General features: G+C 44.7%; 1 protein-coding gene across 1 annotated transcript in view; it reads left to right on the top strand.

Moving 5' to 3' along the window:
- Positions 1 to 24464, top strand: part of PLCE1 (phospholipase C epsilon 1) — a 363948-nt gene that overhangs the window by 219991 nt on the left and 119493 nt on the right. Inside the window, 1 exon segment of the mRNA XM_029060510.2 lies at positions 2046 to 2362. Within this exon segment, the coding sequence (XP_028916343.1) occupies positions 2046 to 2362 (317 nt within the window).

The raw sequence follows: 24464 nt of genomic DNA on the forward strand, positions 1-24464 counted from the left end.
TCAGAGGCCAATTTTGTGATTTTATTAACTGGGTCTTTAATGAGACTTTTGTTTATTTGCTTGAAAGCTTAGAACACTGTGTTCCTATTTGTTTATGAAGATGAAGTAATTCAGATTTCTCTAAAATTATGTTTATTAGATTTGTTTTGCTATTAGCTAGTTCCTCAACAAGGCAAACCACTTTTCTTAAGCTAAATGTAATTTCAGCTTAATGTTCACAAAGTATTTTTATGTACAGGTTTTCATTTGTGCCTGGGCAATAGTCTGGGCAGTGTGGTCCAGTGTTTTAGAGACTCTATGATCTATGTCAGTAATAGTAGTAATAATATTTATTAGGCACTTTCTGTATGCAGAGGACTGTACTAAGCCCTGAGAAAGAATACACATGTGGGAATTAGACACAGTCCCTGCCTCTTGGGGGGCTCACAATCTAAAAGAAAAAGAGGAAGAGGGGACTGGTGACAGGTACATATATAGGAGAGAGAGGTATCAGTTACCCCAAGGAAGACTAAATATAACCTCTAATGTAAAAATTATGCAACTTTGAGACTTTTCCATTTGTAAATTCATTTTTTTTAACTTCTGAGTGGTTGTGTAAACTTTTTCCAAGGTATGCTGAAATCAGAATCAGAAAAAAAATATATACAAATTGCATGACTCTCTTCGCTGATAGTTGAAAACAATTTCCAATTCTGCATGACTGATCCATTATATCTGTTGGTTGTGGCCCACTCTGGGAAGATGCATTTTTGCTGTTGATGAATCTGAGAGTGGACAGCAGAAATAAATTCCCTCTGAAAAACAAATTCAAAAGACCTGAAATCAGATGAAGTAAATTTAGCGCATAGGTCTGCGTGCTGGACCAAATAGATGTTGTTGACAACAGTAATAAAGAAGAAGAAGAAGAAATCTATTCTTGTATGCTTCTCTAATCTCTAAATATAAAATTTATATTTATTTCTGAGCATATTCTGGGGCTGATTATCCAATTGATGGAATTATGATGATGATGATGATGATGATGATGATGATGATGATGATGATGATTATAACATCCTGTTAAGGACTATATGATTAACTACCCACTCTTGAATCCTGCAAAAGGTTGAGCCAGTGGTACCTGAAAGCACTTGGGATGTAATTGTTGTTATAATTATTATTACGATTATTTTGTTTGCTGTAAGTGCTGGAATGGAAATTCAGCACAGTCCCTGTCTCACATGGAGCTCACAGTCTAAAGAGGAGGATGAACAGGTATTGAATTCCCATTTTACCGCTGAGAAAACTGAGGCAAACTGAGACATACCCGAGGTCACATATCAGGCATGTGGTGAAGTTGGAATTAGTACCCAAATTCTTCTTCTTATCTCTCACCCAGTGAATTTGTATTGTATGGCTCATTATGAATTCACTGCCTCAATGTTGGTAAAGTGATTGCATTCCAAGTCCTTGTGGTGGGTGGTCCTTGTCCTGCCATTTGATGTTTAAGTACAACTTGAAATGGATATTGGTCCAGCTGTGCAAGAAACTGGATAGATAGCCTGCTGGCTTTAGGTGAAGTTATCTTACAAAAAATCTCTGAGAGATGAACAGGATCAGTTATTGCATCCCTTTTACAGATAGGGAAACTGAAGCCCCCAGAGGTAAAATGCTTTTCCAAAAGTCACCTAATCAGTGGGAAAGCCAGAATTAGACTCCAGAACTCCTCCCTGCCAGGCTATTCCTCTACATATATTTATTTATCTTGATGTCTTTCTCCCCCTCTAGACTATAAGTGGGTTGTGGGCAGGGAGTCTGTCTACCAGCTCTGTTGTATTGTACTCTTCCAAGTACTTAGTACAGTGCTCTACACACAGTAAGTGCTCAGTAAATACCACTGAATGATTGATTTCCCTCTATGTCATGCAGCTTCTAAGTAGAGGAGAAGACAACAACATTTTCTCTAGGATGGCAGTAACAGTATCATGTTTAAATGATTGTTGAAATAGAAAATGTCTGTGGAAAATGAAGAGAAACTTCATGTGATCATTTCTGTTTTGTTTTAGCACGCCAACTGAGCCCCTCCATGGCAAGTTCAAACACCCTCTCCTCCAATGGATCTGGATTCAGTAAAGAGTTGATAGATTTGCAGTCCCTCATTCAGTTTCCGGAAGAGGTCGCCAGCATTCTGACTGAGCAGGAGCAGAATATCTACCGAAAGGTTTTACCTATTGACTACCTCTGCCTCTTAACCCGGGATTTGGGAAATGCTGAAGGCCAGCATGAACTGCCATGTATCAAAGCCTCTATATCGGCATCTCTTCTTCCATCCCAGAATGGGGAGCATAACCCTATTGAAGATCTCGTGACAAGATTCAATGAGGTAAGATGTTGTTCATATTTTTATATGATTGTTTCTTCCTTTCAGGGCAATCATGAGCATTTGTCCTCTTCTGCTGAGAAAAATAAATACCCTTTGACTAAATACCCTTTCCCAGATTTTCAGTGGGAAAGCCAGAACATTAGATTCCTGGGGGGTTATTTGAAGTAGATGCAAACTTCTTTCACTTTCAAGTGGAAAGAGAAAGAAAGAAAAATGAACAACCATAGTGTGATATTTCAGAGGAGTAAATTGAAGAGAGTCTTTTAGTTTAATATTCTTCTTAACCTATTCCAGCATTCATCCTTTTTTCATTGTCTAGATTTATTTGTATTTTATTTTCTTCCTGTTGGGCAGTACTATACTTATGTGCTGATTAACTCCTCAGGTCTTGTTTGGATCCTCACTATTTTTCTTATCCTCCGTGAAGATTCTGAATTTGAGAAAAAGAACAGGTCATCCTTGCATTACACGAGCTAATACTGCAGAAGGTTTTTGAACTAAAACCATAATATAAGGTGAAGCTAGATTTATATTTTAAAAAGAGGATTAAGTTTCAGTCCCCTTTTGTTGAGTCAGATCCACTCCTGCAATTTGGTTAGCCATGATCAATCAAACAGTCGTCTACACTGAGTATTTATTTTGTGCATAGCACTATACTAAGCTCGAGAAAGTACAGTACGGTTGGTAGACATGATCTCTGCCCTCAAAAAGCTGAATAATAGTAATAGTATTTAGTAAGTGCTTACTGTGTGCAGAGCACTCAATTAAATGCTGGGAGAGAGTACACAGGTGGAAATTAGACATGGTAGCCGTCCTTAAGGGGGTTCACAATCTAAGATGCTTAAGGGGGAAGACAGGAAGCACCAGGAATGATGAAATACTAAAACACATCATGGATAAATAAACAAAATAAAAACAAAACTGGTAGGGTGATGAGGCTAGAGGAGAAGAAGAATGTCAGTCACCTTGGGGCTCAGAGTTTAGGGCACCAACTGCCACCAGTCTTTCTAGGGTTTGCTGGAGGCTTCATGCTGTGCGTACATGGGGGAGCAGCTTTTATCTCTGGCCTGGCAGGCACAGAGCATACTGGAGCAGGGAGTCTCGGAAGCAGGAGGGAAGGGGACAGCTACCATGGATGCTTTCATTGGCACTGATGGAGGGGCCCCAGAGTGTGTGGAAGACAGAATTAAAACAAATTAAAGTTAAGGGAAGCAACCAAGTATATATACATAAGGACTGTGGGGGTGGAGCTGGGTTGAGTACCTGAGTTCTTAGGGATGGAATCAAGTGCACAGATGAAGCAGAATGGAGTGAAAATAGGGGGAGGGGATGAGAGCAGATGTAGTTTCACTAGGGCTTTGAAGAATGGGAGAGGGATGGTCTGTTGGATATGTAGAGGGAGGGAGTTCCAGGCTGGAAGGGGAGGCATGAACGAGGGGCAGACAGTGGATAAGATGAGAACGGGTAACAGTATGAGAACGGGTAACAGTGAGTAGGTTGGTGTTGGAAGAGCAAATAGTGCGGGCTGGACTGCACTAGGAGAAGAGTAAGGATAAAGTATGGTGGAGAGAGGTAATTGAATGCCCTGAACCTGATGGTAAGGAATTTTTGCTTGACATGGAGATAGATTGGCCCCTTCAGAGGCATTTTCCGGAGTGGAGACATAGCACAGAACATTTTTTTAGAAAAACAACCCAGGCAGCAGCATGAAATATGGACTGAAAGAGGCTGGAGGCATGGAGATCAGTGAGGAGGCTGATGCAGTAGTAGAGATGGAATATTACAAGTGACTTTAACCAGAGCCTCAGCCTAATCTTCCCAAGCCAAGCTTAAACCTATGTACTTAGCATGACTGCCCATCCAGTGCCATCTGAATGTTCCATCCTTCAGATTTGAGATCAGAGTTTATAGAAACAACAGGATCATAATCAGCAGAGGACAATTTAAAGCTAGGAGTTTTTAGATTCCAACAACTAAAGATCTATCTGTAATCTAGAGAAGATCAAAATATGGCTTTCTACTTCTTGAATGATCTTGGATAAGAACTGTTGACACATCCCTCTTTAATATCGCTTTCATTTAGTAAGAGCCGCATGGCCTAGCGGATAAAACACGGGCCTGGGAGTCAGAAGGACCTGGGGTCTAGTCACAGCTCCACCACTTGTCTGTTATGTGACCTTGGGCAAGTCACTTCACTTCTCTGTGCCGTAGTTACCTCCTCTGCAGAATAGGGATTAAGAATGTGAGCCCCACGTGGGACAGGGACTGTGTCCAACCTGATTAGCTTGTATCTACCCCAGCACTTGGAACAGTGCTTAACACATAGTAAGTGCTTAACAAATACCACCATCATCAGCATCATCATATCACGCTCATATAAAAAGTGTTCCTGGCTGCACATGATATTTGCAGGGTGTACTGCTATTTTTGCTTCTCCCCCTTGACATCATGATTTTCCCCAAATCTCTGTTCCGAGAGAGTTACTTTATTGCCAAGTCCTGAATAGCAAGCTGATTGGTCTTCTGCTGTTTTTCAACTGTCCCATTTTGCTGCAGAGTATTAGTTTTGACTTCATTGTATCTTCAAAGTGTTTCTTCTACTGTCCAACGGCTCATGGTTTCTTCGTTCCAGCACACCATGAAACAATTATCTGAGTAGTCTCTCACATGTCCTATTTACTCAAGGAGAGATACAGTGATTCCTACATTATTAATATTGGGGAGCAGGCAACATTCCGGGATCTCATTGTTTGTGTTCCTATCTTTCCATTTGATGACACAGAGGTGGCATTGATGAAAATTTCAAAAGTAGTTGTATCTTTAGTTTGGACAAGGCTGAACACTAAATTGCTCTATAAATATAAATTCTGATGCCATGTTGACACTGGCCTCTACCAGTCTTTTAAAAAAATATACATTTCTGGATTCAATTTTCTATATCACTCTGACTGCTTTTGAATTATTGGACTATGTGACTACCTTGGGTAGCACACTTCAGTCATGTATTCATCAGGGTGTTTTCCATCAGAAAACTTTGCTATGAACAGGGTTTACAAAGTCTGGGTTGCTACACATTCACTCTACTTCAGATAAGTTATTAGCCTGTAGCATTTTGGTGATATTGAAAAGCTCAACATAGTACTACTACTACTAATAATAATCGATAATAATAATAATAATAAGCACTTACTATCTGCCAAGTACTACTAAGCACTAGGGTAATTACAAGTTAATCAGATCAGACACAGTCCCTGCCCGCAGTCTAAAATCCCCATTTTACAGATGAGGAAACTGAGGCCCAGAGAAGTTAAGTGACTTGCCCAAAATCACACAGCAGGTAGGTGGCGCAGCCGAAAGTAGAAGCCTGACTTCCAGACTCATACCTTTTCCACTAGGCCATGCTGCTTGTCATAATCCTAATTCTGATTATCTGCAGGTCTCCTTTCATATGTGTATCTAGAGGACTTGCTTCAGCTTATAGGCCTGCTGTTGGTTGGAATGTATTCAGATCCAGCTTCCGCATTCCTAATGTCCTTCTTAGATGGTGAGCTCCTTGAATAGCAGGGACCGCGTCTAATTCCAATTTATGAATCAAATAATGGTGTTAATTGAATGATTACACAGAACACTGTACTAAGTGCTTGGGAGAGTGCAGTACAATGGAGTTGATACACTCATTCCCTGCCCAGGAATTTACTGTCTCGGAGGGGCCAGGGGGCTGGCATTTTCTCCCAGTGCTTAGAATGCCTCTCTACACACAGTAAATGCTTAATAAATACTATTACCACTACTAATCAAGCATAGTTGCACAGACTAGGCTAAGCAGAACTCGACTTAGCACAGTCATATTTTATTTTGCGAACAACGGGAAAAGGATCGGCTTCTCCAATTCATTCATTCATTCATTCAAAAGTATTTATTGAGCGCTTACTATGTGCAGAGCACTGTACTAAGCGCTTGGAATGAACAAGTCAGCAACAGATAGAGACAGTCCCTGCCGTTTGACGGGCTTACAGTCTAATCGGGGGAGACGGACAGACAAGAACAATGGCAATAAATAGAGTCAAGGGGAAGAACATCTCGTAAAAACAATGGCAACGAAATAGAATCAAGGCGATGTACAATTCATTAACAAAATAAATAGGGTAATGAAAATATATACAGTTGAGCGGATGAGTACAGTGCTGAGGGGATGGGAAAGGAGAGGGGGAGGAGCAGAGGGAAAGGGGGGAAAAGAGGGTTTAGCTGTGGAGAGGTGAAGGGGGATGGTAGAGGGAGTAGAGGGAGAAGAGGAGCTCAGTCTGGGAAGGCCTCTTGGAGGAGGTGAGTTTTAAGTAGGGTTTTGAAGAGGGGAAGAGAATCAGTTTGGCGGAGGTGAGGAGGGAGGGCGTTCCAGGACCGCGGGAGGACGTGGCCCAGGGGTCGATGGCGGGATAGGTGAGACTGAGGGACGGTGAGGAGGTGGGCAGCAGAGGAGCGGAGCATGTGGGGTGGGCGGTAGAAAGAGAGAAAGGAGGAGAGGTAGGAAGGGGCAAGGTGATGTAGAGCCTTGAAGCCTAGAGTGAGGAGTTTTTGTTTGGAGTGGAGGTTGATAGGCAACCACTGGAGTTGTTTAAGAAGGGGAGTGACATGCCCAGATTGTTTCTGCAGGAAGATGAGCCGGACAGCGGAGTGAAGAATAGACCGGAGCGGGGCGAGAGAGGAGGAAGGGAGGTCAGAGAGAAGGCTGGCACAGTAGTCTAGCCGGGATATAACGAGAGCCCGTAATAGTAAGGTAGCCGTTTGGGTGGAGAGGAAAGGGCGGATCTTGGCGATATTGTAGAGGTGAAACCGGCAGGTCTCGGTAACGGATAGGATGCGTGGGGTGAACGAGAGGGACGAGTCAAGGATGACACCGAGATTGCGGGCCCGAGAGACGGGAAGGATGGTCGTGCCATCCACGGTGATAGAGAAGTCTGGGAGAGGACCGGGTTTGGGAGGGAAGATGAGGAGCTCAGTCTTGCTCATGTTGAGTTTTAGGTGGCGGGCCGACATCCAGGTGGAGACGTCCCGGAGGCAGGAGGAGATGCGAGCCTGAAGGGAGGGGGAGAGGACAGGGGCGGAGATGTAGATCTGCGTGTCATCTGCGTAGAGATGGTAGTCAAAGCCGTGAGAGCGAATGAGTTCACCGAGGGAGTGAGTGTAAATGGAGAACAGAAGAGGGCCAAGAACTGACCCTTGAGGAACTCCAACAGTTAAAGGATGGGAGGGGGAGGAGGCTCCAGCGAAGGAGACCGAGAATGACCGGCCAGAGAGGTAAGAGGAGAACCAGGAGAGGACAGAGTCCGTGAAGCCAAGGTGAGATAAGGTATGGAGGAGGAGGGGATGGTCGACAGTGTCAAAGGCAGCAGAGAGGTCAAGGAGGATTAGAATGGAGTAGGAGCCATTGGATTTGGCAAGAAGGAGGTCACGGATGACCTTAGAGAGAGCAGTCTCGGTAGAGTGGAGGGGACGGAAGCCAGATTGGAGGGGGTCTAGGAGAGAATGGGAGTTAAGGAATTCTAGGCATCGATTGTAGACGACTCGTTCTAGGATTTTGGAAAGGAAGGGTAGTAGGGAGATAGGACGATAACTGGAGGGGGAAGTGGGGTCAAGAGCGGGTTTTTTTAGGATGGGGGAGACGGCATGTTTGAAGGCAGAGGGGAAGGAGCCCTTGGAGATTGAGTGGTTAAAAATAGAAGTTAAGGAAGGGAGGAGGGCAGGGGCGATGGTTTTAATAAGGTGAGAGGGAATGGGGTCCGAGGCGCAGGTGGAGGGGGTGGCACTTGCGAGGAGGGAGGAGATCTCCTCTGAGGATACTGCAGGGAAGGATGGGAAAGTAGGGGAGGGGGTTGGTGGGGGGGAGGGGAGAGGCGGAGGGGTGACTTTGGGGAGCTCAGACCTGATCGTGTTGATTTTCATGAGGAAATAGGTGGCCAGATCACTGGGGGTGAGAGATGGGGGAGGGGGAGGAACAGGGGGCCTAAGGAGAGAGTTAAAGGTCCGGAACAATCGGCGGGGGTGACGGGCATGGGTGTCGATGAGGGAGGAGAAGAAGCTTTGCCTGGCGGAGGAGAGGGCAGAGTTAAGGCAGGAAAGGATAAATTTGAAGTGTGTGAGGTTGGCTTGGTGCTTGGACTTCGCCAGCAGCGCGCAGCAGCTCGAGCATAGGAGCATAGGAGGCGGACGGAGGAGGTGATCCAGGGCTGTGGGTTAGTGGAGCGAGAGCGGCGGAGGGAAAGGGGGGGACGAGAGAGTCGAGATGAGTAGAGAGGGTGGAGTTGAGAGCGGAGACCTGATCGTTGAGAGTGGGAAGAGAGGACAGGGCGGCAAGGTGAGGAGAGATGCTATTGGAAAGAGTGATGGGATCGAGAGAGCGGAGGTCTCTGTGGGGCAGTAGCGAAGATTTGCAGGGGGAGGGAGTGTGAGAGATGAGGCAGGTGAGAAGTTTATGGTCAGAGAGAGAGATTTCAGAGTTGGTGAGGGAGGAGATAGTGCAGCGGTAGGAGATGACGAGATCGAGGGTGTGACCGAGTCGGTGAGTGGGCGTGGTATGGTGGAGGAGGAGGTCGGCAGAGTCGAGGAGGGATAGCAGGCGGGCGGCAGAGGAGTCGTCGGGTACATCCATATGGATGTTGAAGTCTCCAAGGATCAGAGTGGGCAGAGAGAAGGAGAGAAGGAAGGTGAGAAAGGGGTCAAGGTGGTTGAAGAAGTCGGAGGTGGGACCGGGAGGGCGGTAGATGACGGCGACAAGTAACTGGAGTGGGTGGTAGAGGCGAATGATATGGGCTTCGAAGGAGGGGAAGGAGAGGGAGGGGGGAGGAGGGATAGCGCGGAAGCGGCAAGGGGGCGAGAGGAGGAAGCCGACACCTCCTCCCTTACCGGTGAGTCTGGGGGAGTGGGAGAAGGAGAGGCCTCCGCTGGAGAGAGCGGTGGCGGAGACCGTGTCTTCGGGAGAGAGCCACGTTTCCGAAAGGGCGAGGAGGAGGAGAGAGCGGGAGAGGTAAAGGTCATGGACGAAAGGTAGCTTACCTGTAATAGAGAGGGGGTTCCAGAGGCCACACTTGAAAGTAGCTGTGGGTGCAAGGGGGGGAGGGGAGGAAGGGCGGGGGGAGGGGAGGGTTTGGATGGGAAGGAGGTGGCGGGGCCCTGGACAGGGTGAGGGGGATGAGGGGTAGCGGTGGGACAGGAGGACTGGGATGGGGCATGGGTGGGGAAGAGAGAAGGGGGGAGGGGATGAGGAGGGGTTTGGTGGGGGGGAAGAGTAGGGGGAGGGGGAAGAGAGGTAGTGCTGGTAAAGTGGCGTTCTAGGGCAGGGGAGGGGAGGGGGGAAGGAGACAGAGGAGAGAGCGGGAAAGATCTGAGCGAGAGGGGGAAGGGGAGGATAGGAAGGGGCGGGACGGAGGAGGGGGGGAGGAGGGACATGGCGAGGCCAGAGAGGTGGGTGGCAGCACTGACAACAGTAAGCAGTAACAAACGAAATCGGTAATATAGCAACATGATACAGTATGATACAATATAGTAGTGTTAATAAGCGGGCGATGACCAGGGTCGGAGGTAGGCTCGATTAAGGGGCGACCTGATCAAACTCAAAGTCAGGCGGCTGGTGAGGCCAGAGAGGTGGGTGTCAGCACTGACGACAATAAACAATAACAAGCGAAATCGCCAATATAGCAACATGGTACAGTAAGACACAATACAATAGTGTTAATAAGCAGGCGATGACCAGGGTCGGGGGATGAACCGACCCTACCCGATCAGACTCAAAGTCAAGCGGCCAGCGGCCGAGAGAGTCCCAGAGCTCATGACCAAATGTCCCTGTGGCGGCGGGGGGGCCCTGAGGTTGTCCGGGATGGGTTGCGGCCCTAGGCGGTGGCTAAGGTAAGGTAACACGGTGAGAACAAGGACATCGTCACCCGGGGCGGGGGAGATGAATCACCTCAAGGGGCAAGGGGGAGTGAAGGCTTCCCAAAATGGCCACCTCAGGCGGAGTGGGGGCTTCCCAAAATGGCCGCCTCAGGCGGAGTGGGGGAGCGATTGGGGAGCACAATGTCCCCGGGCCCGAGCAGGGGGACACAATGTCCCCTGAGGACACAATGTCCCTAGGGCCGAGCAGGGGAGCACAATGTCCCCAGGGTCGAGAAGGGGAGCGCAATGTCCCTGGGCCCGAGCCGGGGGGGGGGGGGGGGGGAATGGGAGCTGGTGGCTGGGGGTCTGCGGGGGCGAAGATCCTTAGTGTCGGAGTTCCCGAGCGGGGGTGCGAAGGTCCAGGTTGGGAAAGGATGAGGCGGGCGCGGGTCCGGGCAGTCCGAGGCTCAGCTCCCTGGGGGAGGCGGAGGAGGCGCAGATGAGTCCTGTACAGGCAGCCATATCACCGAAGAGTAATCTCAGGGACTTGGTAAACTTTTTAGGTCAGCCAACATTTTTTATTAGGTACAAAAACCCTAGTTTAGTGAGGCTGCCAGATACTTTTGTGAAGTCCTATTAACTTCCTTTTAACTTCTCCAGCAAAGATTATGTTTACTGTTGTTCCACTGTGGTCTGAAGCCACACTGATACTCTTGGATTCTTTTCAGTAATTGGTTCTAAAGGACTATGGCTAGAACCAGTAGAATTTATTGATTCCTACTCTGTGCAGAGCACTGGGGGAGTGTTTGGGAGAGTACAGTGATCCCAAGAATCTAGCAGAAGAAAAAGGCAATAAAATGTGGATTCTTGACAGAACCTAGGGTCCCAAGGGCAGACACTCATATGCACCCACATGGCATTGGTTTTTGAAGATGATGCAAGTGAGAGACCGTATCCTTCCATGAGAAAATGGCTAAAGAGACTGAGGTGTGATCCATAATCTCTTTCATATTATGTCCCTCAAATGAGAGTTCCTTACTTTGACTCTAAATTTGCAACTTCAGTACCCTTGCTATTATTTCCAAGACTGCCTCTAACAACTCAAGTCTTCCCAAGATTTCTGGTCAAGGAAAGCCACCCATTCCTGATTGCTGCACATAGAAAGACTGTTATGCTGGTTGCTATTGTCTCCCAACCATCTGGTTACTATACCATTTTACTTTGGACTAGGCCTCATTGGATCTTTAGCATATCTATTCTACCCTTAGTCCATGAGCCCTTCAGGGCACAGGGACTGTGTCCCACCTGATTAACTTGTATCTACTCCAGGACTTAGAACAGTGCTTGACACATAGTAAGTGCTTAATAAATGTCATTATTATTATTATTACTACCCTCCCCGCTTGCTTTTTCTCCATTTCAGTTTACAATAAAGCAGCTCCTGGGATACTCCCCTGACATCCATTCTTCTCATACTTTCTGCTTTCTGGGAATGTCAGGATAATCCATACATTGTAATTATTGACTATTGCTAATTGTTGAAGCTGGTAAGATGGCAGCTTTTTAAAAAATATTATGGAATTCCAAGAGAAAATAATAAATTACAAAGCAACCACTTAGGCCAAATAGGAGATCTATCATAGAAACCAGACACAAACTGGAAACAAAGACAACTAAATGCAACAATTAACTACTGTTTATAAAAAAATTTGGAGTAAAGGAAGAACACATAAACACATTATATAAGTCTAGGTATATATGACCCTAGTCAGCTGTCTCTGCAGTGGCTGATGCTGGTCACAGAGGGTCTAAGTGAGAAATGTGGATTGCTCAGCACAAATGTCACCACTACTGGAAAAAAGCACAAGCACATGCCTGCTGCCAGTGGTGTGGGAAGAAGACCTCCTTTGCTAGAGTACCCCAAATGAAAAGTACCCCATCAGTTGAGACATTCCAAAGAAATGAAGGAGAAATGGAATCTGGCCAGGCCCTAGGTGAACTCTGCATAAGTTCTTTGAAAAGGTGAAGGGTACTCTGTGAACATTTTGAAGTACTGTAAATTGCCAGAAAACAGCACTTTAATAAGAAACGATTCACCTGAAGAAAGTGAGGCCAAAAGAGAGAAAAAAAAAGATACACTTGAAAACCAGTCCCTCATTCCCTTGATTAACATTTTTCCTGAGGATTGATTTAAGGATGGTGACTCACCACTTGTTCTCAGGCTAAATCTCGGAGCACAGCAGCTTACCGTTGCCAGTCCCAGAGGAAAGAGCCCAAGCATCTCCAAAAGGATTGTGGGAGCTTGGCTCCACCCAAAACAATCCCTTACTCTTGGGAACTGAAGTGAATCAGCCCTTTGCCTATTGGAAAACACAGTTTTACCTTTTCTTCTCTGCAAACAATAATAATATTAGTGGTATCGGTCAATGCTTACAGTATGCCAAGTGCTGATGGAAATACAAGATTATCAGATTGGGCACATAGTCCTTGTTCCACAGTCATTCATTCATTCATTCATTCATTCATTCATTCATTCAATCGTATTTATAGAGAAGTTACTGTGTGCAGAGCACTGTACTAAGTGCTTGGAAAGTACAATAGAGCAATAAAGAGAAACAACCCCTGCCCACAATGGGCTCACAGCCTAAAACGGGGGAGACAGACATCAATACAAGTAAACAGGCATCAATAAAAATAAATAGAATTATAGATATATTCATAAATACATAAGTGCTGTGCAGCAGAGGGGGAGAGCAAAGGGAGCGGATTGAGGTGACACGGAAAGGAGGGGCACCTCGGAAAAGGGGGCTTAATCTGGGAAAGCCTCTTGGAGGAGGTGCACTTTCAGTAGGGCTTTGAAGGGGAAGAGTGATTGGCGGATTTGAGGAGAGAGGACATTCCAGGCCAGTGGTAGGACTTGGGCCAGGGTTTGGCTGCAAGAGAGGTGAGATCGAGGTACATTAAGAAGGATAGCACAAGCAGAGAGGAGTGTGTGGACTGGGATGTAGAAGGAGAGAAGGGAGGTGAGGTAGGAGGGAACAAGGTGATGGAGAGCCTTAAAGCCAATAGAGAGGAGTTTTTGTTTGATGCGGGTGGTTGATAGGCAGTCACTGGAGATTTTGAGGAGGGGAGTGACATGCCCTGAACGTTTTTGTAGAAAGATAATCCTGGCAGCAGAGTGAAGTATGGACTGAAGTAGGGAGAGGCAGGAGGTTGCAAGGTCAGAAAGGAGACTGATGCAATAATCCAGTTAGGATGGTATGAGTGATTGTACTAACTTGGTAGCGGTTTGGATGGAGAGGAAAGGGCCAATCTTGCTGATGCTGAGAAGGCGAGACTGACAGGATTTGGTGATGGATTGGATATGTGGGGTGAATGAGAGAGTGGAATCAAGGATGACACCATGGTTACGGGCTTGTGAGATGGGAAGGATGGTTGTGCGGTCTACAGCAGTCTCACAGTATAAGGGGGAGATGGGGAGAACAGGTAGATGTTCTTTCCTTTGGGCCTACCTTCTCAATCCCTACTCCGCCTCCAATAGGAAATCTGATTGGATACTTTGAAATCATCACTTCTTTGCAAAGTTAGACTGGCTGCAGTGAAATACAGCACAGTGCAGTTCAGACATCCCCTTCCCTACCAAGAATCCTACCCAGGTAGGTGGCCCAGGATATAGGTTATACTTAATTAGTATTTAGTCCCCATTATACAGATGAAGAACCTGGGAAGTTGTGACTTGTTCCAGGTAACCCAGCAAGTAAGTGGAAGATCAGGATTAGAACCCAGGTCCCCTGACTCCCAGGCCCCTGCTCATTCCCTTAGTCCCCACGGTTTCTCCATCTTCGGAATGACCCATCAGATGGATTTGCAATCGGTTAGTCCTTAGTGTCTGGTCTTCCAAATCAATGCAGAGGCATAAGTGACCAAATGATGACCTTACATTTGCCTGCTTATCCAAAAATGACTTGCTTCCTCCATTTGTCCATATGCCTCAACAATAAAAAAGAGCAAGGAGGAGAACAAAAAATTCTGTAAGGATCTGAGTAGGATAACCATATCAATGCCCCAATCAGACAAAATGTTCATCATGGCCAACCTCTGTGTAAGGTGGGTAGTTTGTTCATTCATCCATCTATGCAATAGTTTTTACTGAGCACCGATTGTGGGCAAAGCACTGTCCTAACTAAGCCTTAGGGAAACAATACTAGGATGAGAATTTGAAATAATAATAATAATAATAATAATGGTATTTCTTAAGCATTTACTATGTGCCAAACACTGTTCTAAGTGCTGGGGTAGATACAAGGTAATCAGGTTGTCCCATATGAGGCTCACAGCCTTAATCCCCATTTTACAGATAAGATAATGAGGTACAGAGAAGTTAAGTGATTTGCCCGAAGTCACAGAGCTGACAAGTGGAGGAATGGGGATTAGAACCTGTGACCTCAGGCTGCCAAGCCTGGGCTTTTTGCACAAAGCCACGCTGCTTCTCTGATCCCTGGCCTTCAAGGAGCTCACAAGAAAAGCAGTGTGGCCTAATGGAAAATGCACAGGCCTGGTAGTCAGGGGACTGGGTTCTAATCGAGGCTCCACTAATTAGCTAAATATGTACTGAGATAACTACAATGTGATCCAGACTTCTTTACTTTAAAAACTAATTTGGGTATGTATTATATCCCAGTAAAGTCAATTAGGGGCAAGGGGTTCGTGATTCAGGTTTACCAATGAAATAAATCACAATGCTCAGTATCACAGAAAGAAAACATTTATTAACATACAGAAAAACATCAAGCATAATGGATCCTGCTTCTATTGGTCCTTCAACCCAGGGACAGTGAAATCTCTAACACTATTTAAATCCTCAACCCAGGTGCATTAAGAATTTCCTATCTCGAGGTGATCATTCTTGTTCCGTGTTCAGGTCCTTAACAAGGCAGACCGGCATGGCCACTCCTGGCCTAAGAGGTCCCTGGTCCTGGGCTCATTCTCTGCCTTCCCTTTGGAGGATAGTGAGCAGCCACAACTGGCGTTTCCCCCAGCCTTTTATACTATACTTGTTGACCCTTACATCGAGCTTCTTTTACTTAATTATCCTAATCTATCGATTACAGTTCTTATAAGGCTCTTGCCTAGGCCCCCTGTGGGTGTGTCTTCTCATGGAGCCTATCCGTCTGGCTGGTTGGGATCACAGGAAGCAATACACCCAACCTAAAACATAGTAAGCGCTTAACAAATATTATTATTATTATTATTATTTAATACAAGGTACAAACTGTGCTCTTCAGGTGTGGCAATGTTTTTACATTTTCCTCAGCCAAGACTAAACTAAAAAATTATTTGAGCTTCCTTATTTTTATCCTTTACATTCATGGGTGCCCTCTTTAAAACCACTTTTAGTAAGTGGCTGTAGTTGAAGACACTTTCATTGTGAGTTTGAGACATTCTTCAAACCCCTCCTTGACCTAGTTGGACATATCCGGCCACTCTCCATGGGCTTTTCTGATTCGCCACTCAGTGAGCTTTCCATGTTTTTATTAATTGATCATTGCATTTCCATTTTTCAGGATTGAAAATGGTAGGGGTTGAGAAAGTGCTTAGAGTACAGTGCTTTGCACTCATTAAGCGCTCAATAAATACGACTGAATGAAAGCATGAAAATCTTGGTCAGCAAAAGTCAGAACATTTTGAATAAAATGGAAAGTTTATTGAACTCTGTTTTTGCCTTCAAAATTCTGTGACTGTCATCTTGCCCTCCAGAGTCTAAGGGGAGATAAGAGAGGCTGCATTCTTCTTTTCCAAACTAGTCGGTCTTCCATCTCATCCATATTTCAGCTTGATGCAGAACCAGACCTAGAAACCTTGGGGTCAGAGAGGAGAAACGTTACAGTTTGGCTGTGTCAGCTTCCCCCATTCAGGTCCAGCCACAGTCCTCCTGAGTTCTGCCTCGTCCACATTAGGCAATATCAAGAAATTCTGGAAACAGGCAGCAAAAAGAGCAACTGCTGCTGCAATCCTAAATGTTCTCTCCACACGGAATCATGACAGTCTGAAGTGAAACAGGGCAGATGTAATACTGCAGCAGAAACAAAGTTAACTGTAGGTCTTCTCAAGGAATGATCACATTGTTTGCCAAATAACAGCACTGGCTGTTTTATGTCTAACTTAACACATCTAGTTTTTTGCTGTCTTTTAAAACAGTTTCATGTTATCATCAAAAGCAGCACTTAAGGAACTAAGAAATGACCAAAAGGGCAGCAATGGAATGTAAATAAACATTACAGTTTCTCAGTTCAGGATTTTTTCAGAACATTTAAATTGATTTGCAAAGCAATTTTAAAATGATTGTTTGCCTAAGTATGTTGCTTTCAGTCCTCATTTGGCATAGTGTTTAATCTGATTAAATGTCCTTTCATCCTTTTCTTCTAAGGCAGAGAAAGTGAACCGTCTGAATAGTATTAGAAAATAACATTTTAAATGCGCAATCTTTTAAGGAAATCAGAGCAGCAAAAATGCTATACCTGTAGTGGAGATTTTAAAAAAGGACTCTTCTGATGAACTAGTCAAAGGATGGACATAAAAAGCATGCCTTTAATTAAAAATATGTTTCAGAAAAAGAATAATTCCCCAGACAAGAGACTTGAAATTTTTTGATGTTCTTCTCTTGTAGTGTTGCTGTTTTCAAATCTACTTGTTTGTCACCCATTCTTTCCAAGATCTCTGCACAAGTGAACCCACACCTCTCCTTATTGAAAATGCTATAGTTATTTAATGTATAAAGGGGTATATTTGTTTTCAGTGACTAGTACTGAAATCTTATCCATATGAAGCAATGTCTGTGTGACCAATATAACATTCCATATTCTGTGCCCATAAAGAGAGTGTCTCAGTACATCATTAGGTGGGCAATTGGCAGAGTCTGTTGTTTTCAAATCTGCCACTTCAGAACGTTATCTTCCTGAAATCTCTACTCAAGGAAAGCACTTCTTTTCTTGATTGCTGCACAAGCTAGATTTTGTTTTTTATTTTTACAGTATTTGTTAAGTGCTTACTATGTGCCAATCACTGTTTTAAGCTCTTGGGTAGATACAAACTAATCTGATTGGACACGGTCCATATCCCACATGGGGCTCAGGGTCTTAACCCCCATTTTACAGCTGAGGTCACTGAGGCACAGAAAAGTGAAGTGACTTGCCCAAGATCACACAGAACCCAGGTCCTTCTGACTCTCAGGCCTCTGCTCTTTCCACTAGGCCATGCTGCTTTTGTGCTAGTCTACCTGCACAAGATGGGACCAAATTCACTAAGTACAAGTGTGTAACTGCGGAACAAAGAATGAATGATCACCACCAGCCCTCTACACCGGGCAGAAAAACACTTCTTTAAAATAATATTCTGGGTTTCATTTAGAGACGGGCCTGTGCTGGAACTAGTTAGAGAAAAGGTCACTTTGGAAATAGTGATCACAGCATGATTGAATTGAACATTTTTGCTAGGTAAGAAAGGTCAGAGGCCACCAACACAAGGATATTAAATTTTAGGGAAATGAAACACTGAAAAATGAGAACTTTAGTTAGGAATAATGGAAAGGAATGAATAAATAATGTTTCCTCTTAGAAGCCTGAAGACTTTGAGAAAATATCATTTTAGAGCCCCACTGAAAAGGTGTTCCACTGAATGACAAAAATATGGGCAAGCAAACAGGAACTCTGCACAATTCAGGGGTGCCAAGGCTGAAGAGATTGACTCTAGGACTTCGAGTCTCAGAGTCTGGTTGAGATAGAAGTTTTCCAGAGGAGTGTTGGAACACCTGAATGTAGGTCTTTTGTTGAATCCTCCATCAGGGCTTAATAGAAGAAATAAACAGGACCAGCTGGGCCCAACATGTATCTTTGTTGTACTCCACTGACCCTGGAGACTGAATCAGACAAGATACCCATGGCTTTGACATGGCCAGTCATTAAGGAGTTTCAGAGTCTTCTAATGAATTCTTCAAAGTAGCAATATTTATTGACCATTTTCCAGAGTTCAGACCCACTGATGATGTTAAATTAATAATAATTATAGTATTTTATTAGGTGCTTGATGTGTGTGCAAAGGGCTGGTTACAGTCCCTGTCCCACCTGGGACTCACAATCTAAGAGGTAGAAAAGATGAGAAGATGAGAAAGATGAGATGACAAAGAATGAGGCACACTGAGTAGTTTGGCTGGGGAGGAACCAAGCATGTGAGCTGCAGAAGAGTGGGAGAAGGGAATGGGTATGAAGGAGGGAGAGAGCTGATTGAGGTCCTTAAAACTAATGGTCAACCAATCCGTTTTATGTGGCCAGCGATTGGCAGCCATTGCAAGTTTTTCTGGAGTCAGGAGATGGATACAGAACAGTGTATTGAAAAATGATTCCAGGAGCAGAGTATAGTATGAACTGGGGAAGCTGGAAGAGTCTGGAGGCAGGAAGCTCAGTGAAGAAGGCTGATGAAGAAGGAATATGACAGGGACCCAGACCAGCGTGGTGGCAATTTGGATGGGCAGGAAGGGGAGGATTTTGGAAACATTGCAGAGGAACAACAACCAAAAGGCTTTGGCAACATATGGAAGTTGACTACAGGCTTGAGAGATGGGAATCATATATAGAGGAGGGGATTTGGGAGGGAAGAGGAGTTCAGTTTTGGACATAGTGAATTTGAGGTTCCTGAGGAAGCCAGAGTTGTGTAGTAATAGTTATAGCATTAATAGTAATATGTATGTATGTATGTATTAAACTCTTATTACGTGAAGAGCACAGTACTAAGATCTGGGAAAGAATATACATTTGGGAATTAGACACGGCCCCTGTCCCCTGGGGAGCTCACAATTGAAAATAAAAATTAGGGGGTGAGGAAACTGGCAACAGACATATAGGGAAAGATGAAAAATAAAACATTAAGACAATATAAAAGACAAAAAACAAGAGAAGCAGCAGCCCTGATGGATAGAGACCTGGGAGTCAGAAGGACCTGATTTCTAATTCGGGTCTGCCACTTGTCTGCTGTGTGACATTGCGCAAGTTACTAAGCGGCATGGAGAGGCGGACAGAAAACGGGCCTGGGAGTCAAAAGATCATAGGTTCTAATCCCGCCTCCTCCACTTGTCTGCTGTGTGACCTTGGGCAAGTCACTTCCCTTCCTCTGTGCTTCAGTTACCTCATCTGGAAGATGGGGATTGAGACTGTGAACCCCACATGGGACACGGACTGTGTCCAAGCCGACTTGCTCATATACATCCCAGCACTTAGTACAGTGCCTGGCATGTAATAAGCGTTTAGGAAATACCAAAATAATTCATAATTCTCATTGCCTCAGCCGCCTCATCTGTAAAACTGGAATTAAGACTGAGCCCAGTGAGGGACATGGACTGTATCCAACCTGATTAACATGTCTCTACCCCAGTGCTTAGTACAATCCCTAGCACAGAGAGCAGCGTGGCTCAGTGGAAAGAGCCCGGGATTTGGAGTCAGAGGTCATGAGTTCGAATCCCAGCTTTGCCACTTGTCAGCTGTGTGACTGTGGGCAAGTCACTTAACTTCTCTGTGCCTCAGTTACCTCATCTGTAAAATGGGGATTAAGACTGTGAGCCCCACGTGGGACATCCTGATTCCCCTGTGTCTACCCTAGTGCTTAGAACAGTGCTCGGCACATAGTAAGCGCTTAACAAATACCAATATTATTATTATTACATAGTAAGAGCTTAACAAATGTCATAAAAAAAAAAACCAAAGATCTGTAATGTGCTCTGGCTAGAGGAGCAGAATTTTGGGCTTCTTGTGGCTAAGGGTCCACAGTCACAACTGCAGCCATAGTGACTGCTGCAGTAGCAACCGCCCCACTCTTCCAGAGGTTTTGTGGAAGCAGCACCACCCTGCAGCTGCTTTTCTCTGTCCATTAGAGTGGTGGAAGACAGGTTGGGTTGGAGATTTCTCAGCAACACCAAGGAGAGCTGGGGCGGAATCCTGACCAGGCCAAGATGACGGTCCCGACGGTCCCCTAGAGGAGGCCATCGAGAGCCCTGGATGTCGCAGTGGGAAGGTGGTCGGGGCAGCAGCTGACATCTGGTGGAGAGGGAGAAAAATAAATAAGATTGCAGAGCAGGAGAGAGGTTGGAGCTAACAAGGTTATCTCCATACCAGTGATAGGTAAAACTATGGAAGTGGATAAGCCCCAAGGAAATGAGCGTGGTCTGAAAAGAAAAGGAGACCCAGTACTGAACCTTCGGGCCTCCCACATTTAGGGAGTGGGAGGCAGAGAAATTTGTGAAGGAAACAGAGAAGGACTGGCCAAAGAAGTAGGGAGAGAACCAGTAGAGAAGTATGAGAAGCAGCATGGCCTACTGGATAAAGCACAGACCTGGGAGGCAGAAGGATGTGAGTTCTAATCCCTGCTCCGCTGCTCATCTTCTGTGTGACCTGACCAAGTCACTTCACTTCTCCCTGCCTCATTTACCTCATCTGCAAAATGGTGATTCAGTACTTGTTTTCCCTCTTAGACCATGAGCCCTATGTGGGACCTGATTAACTTGTATCTGCCCAGTGCTTTTACATAGTAAGCGCTTAACAAATGACACAATTATTATTAATTATTAGGTCTGAGGCAGATAAGCCAAGGCTAAATAATGTTTCCAGGAGAAGGCAATGGCCCATAGTGTCCAAAGCTTCTGAGAAATTGAGGGGAATTAAGACAGAGTTTGGCAAGGAGGAGGTAATTGATGATGTCTAAGTGGACTGATGGAGGCAGTAACTGGATCCACCTCTAGGCCGTAAGATCCTTGGGTTGTCTACCCACTCTGTTGTATTGTACTCTCCCAAGTGCTTAGTACAGTGCTCCACACCACTGCTTGCTGGATTGATTGATTGGAAAGGGTGACCTAGTAGAAGGAGCATGGATCTCAGAGTCAGATGACCTAGTTTTTAACCCTAGCTCTTCTTGTTTTTTGCTGGGTGATCTTGGGCAAGTTACTTAACTTCTCGACACCTCAGTTTCTGATGCTATTTAGACTGTGAGCCCCATGTGAGACAGGGATTGTGTCTTAACTGATTAACCTTTGTCCACCCCAGTGTTTCAAACAGTGCTTTACATATAGTAAGCACTTAAATATATTATTAATAATGATGATAATAATAAAATTTGAAGAAAGAAATTTGAGGCCACGGGTTAAAACAACCCATTCAGGGAGTTTGTTCAGGAATGGGAGGGGAGGGATGGAGCAGTAACTGGGATTGTACTGTGGGGTACAGAAAAAAATTTTTGGATGGATAAATTCAATAGTATTTATTGAGCGCTTACTATGTGCAGAGCACTGTACTAAGCGCTTGGGATGAACAAGTCGGCAACAGATAGAGACAGTCCCTGCCGTTTGATGGGCTTACAGTCTAATCGGGGGAGACGGACAGACAAGAACAATGGCAATAAACAGCGTCAAGGGGAAGAACATCTCGTAAAAACAATGGCAACTAAATAGAATCAAAGCGATGTACAATTCATTAACAAAATAAATAGGGTAACGAAAATATATACAGTTGAGCGGACGAGTACAGTGCTGTGGGGATGGGAAGGGAGAGGTGGAGGAGCAGAGGGAAATGTAGGAATGTGTGAAGGCAATCCATCAAAAGTATTTATTGAGCTCTTACTGTGTGCAGAACTCTGTTCTAAGTACTTGGGAGAGTACAATATAGTAGAGTCGGAAGTCATGTTCCATCCCCACAGGGAGCTTATAGTCTAGAAGAAAATAAAGAAAAAAAAAGCATCAAAGGAGCATGAAAAAGAGAGAACAAAATTTTATGAATCTTTGTGGATCCATAAGGAGGAGAGTGGATTAATGGGAGAAAATAGAGGATGGTGGAAGAGTGGATGGGTGGATGGGAGGGTCCAGTGGCTGGTGAAAAATACTAAATGGTTGGGAGAGGGGGAGAGAGCTCAGGTGAAGGTAAGTGGTCAGAGAACTACTCCCAAAGATGCTTCTTCCCATAGAATTACAATTTAACCAATGTTCTTGTGTTCCATTGCCCTCATTTACTGAGATGATTTTTTTTAGAATACATAAATTGTACATAATTCTTTACTAATCCCCACTTTCATTATCATCACATCATTTATTTTTTCTATACTTTACAGTCACTAAATTATTCTGTTCTTTGACAACTGTCAGGGTTTCAAAGGCCCATCTCCTAGCTTCCTTCCCCTTCCCCACCTTTCAAGTTGTTCAACCCCAGGCTCAAAAATGAAGAGTTGGCACCTATGGTCTCTCCACTATGTCTTGAGATAAGTATGCTCCTTAGATTCACTCATAGATAAAGGGATAAAAATGATGGGAGTTTTCTGAGGAAGTGGGCAAATGTTTTCACTTGGGTGAACAATGAGACCCTAAAAAGAGCCTGGAACTGAAGTTCTAAATCCTACTAAAGGTTTGCATGGGAATTATTAATAATAATAATAATGATGATGATGGTGGTGGTGGTAATGATGATAATAATGGTATTTGTTAAGTGTTTACTATGTGCCGGACACAGCACTGGGGTAGATTCAAGATAATCTTGTTGGGCACAGTCTCTGTCCCACATAGGGATCACAGTCTTAATCCCCATTTTACAGATGAGGGAACTGAGGCACAGAGAAGTTAAGTGACTTGCCCAAAATTACACAGCACACAAGTGTTGGAGCCAGGTTTAGAACCCAGGTTCTTCTGACTCCCGGGCCCAAGCTTCCTCCACGAGGCCATGCTGCTTCTCCCTGGGAGTCTGGCTTCCCAGGGCTGTCCTGATGAAGATGGGGAGAAGGATTCTTTGTTCTCTTTGTTGGGGGCCAAGAACATGGCAAGCATTCAATAAACACTGGCAACTGATTGATGGGTCCAGCAAAGTGGCAGCCGGAGACATAGCTGTGGGCCCCAAGGGACATGGTTATGTAATGAAGCCTCATGGAGGATGCTTTCCTCAGCCAAGGCAGCTGTTTCCTAGTGAGGAAAACCAAATCCATAGTCTCATTTTTAGTCAGAAATCAACCAACACCAGATCAGTGAGAGTCTGAGTGACCCTGATGAGGCTCCAAGGCTAGGCTAATAAGGGAGACTTCTGTCTGAATGGCATATAAAGGAAAGTAGCTAGAATGGGCGGAAAGCCTGGCTTAAGGAATCTTTGTACAGATAAACAGGGTTTTATGAGGTCGCTGAGTAACATATAACTACTGTCATGTACTCAGTTCTTCCAGTGCTTCTGATTTCATCCTTAAATTCAGGCAGCCAAGATTTATTTTCTCCATGGAGTCTTCAGCAATTTTTTGGCCTTCCTTGCACTTCTGCTTACTTGTACAAGGCACTACTTCATGTGCTGTGTATGTGTACAACAATTTCAGAGATGTGCCCAAACAATATTGATGATATTGCTTATTTTTGTCTCTTCCCTTCACCTAAGCAAACATACATTTTGGAAATGTTGCTCATGAAGTCGGAACAGAATGAGGAAACACCGGGCTCTGCAGAGCACTGTTAAGAAGAGAAGCAACTGTTAGTTAACACTCAGAAGCTTTTATCAGTGCTAACGTAGTCCCAATGCTTTAGTTTGAGATGGTTAAAAACCTTTTTTTCTAACATTACATTATTCCGTGCTTTGCAATCTCTTCCGTGCCATTCTTTACACAAGCCTGCAAGTGCATTCGATGTTGCTATGGACAGAAAGGCAATCATGAGGCAGGATTATCCAAAGTCACACAGTGAGATTGAGCAAGAACAGGACTAGAACCGATGGCTTCCAGGTTGGCATCATATTGTTTAGTCACTGTGTCCCTGGTGTCTCCTGGTGAAAGCCAACACCTTTCAAACAGTTAAGTGTACAGATGAGATGTAAACACAGTGTTCTAACTTCGGAAGAACTCTGTATCACTCAAGATAGGTTCCCAACTTGAGTAACAAACAAGAGGATTTTGCTTCTCATACCTTGATGCAAAAGTGATTTAAGCAATTTCACTGAGGCGTTTTCTTTGACTTGCTTCTTTTTGAGAGGGTTATGCCACTTCTTCCAGCCAATCACGCCATGGGATCTACCAGAAATCAGTCAGAGCTGAATACAGAAATCCTGGGTTCACCGACCCATGTAGAAATATTCTAGTGATTTGTCTCCTGGAGATAAATACCTTACCACACCTCCAAATCGAAGGCACAGGCCAAAGGCAGTGACAGCAAATCCTGTCAACAACAAGATTGGGTTGAAGGCAGA

The sequence above is a fragment of the Ornithorhynchus anatinus genome, chromosome 3 (assembly GCF_004115215.2).
Source record: "Ornithorhynchus anatinus isolate Pmale09 chromosome 3, mOrnAna1.pri.v4, whole genome shotgun sequence".
NCBI lineage: Eukaryota > Metazoa > Chordata > Mammalia > Monotremata > Ornithorhynchidae > Ornithorhynchus > Ornithorhynchus anatinus.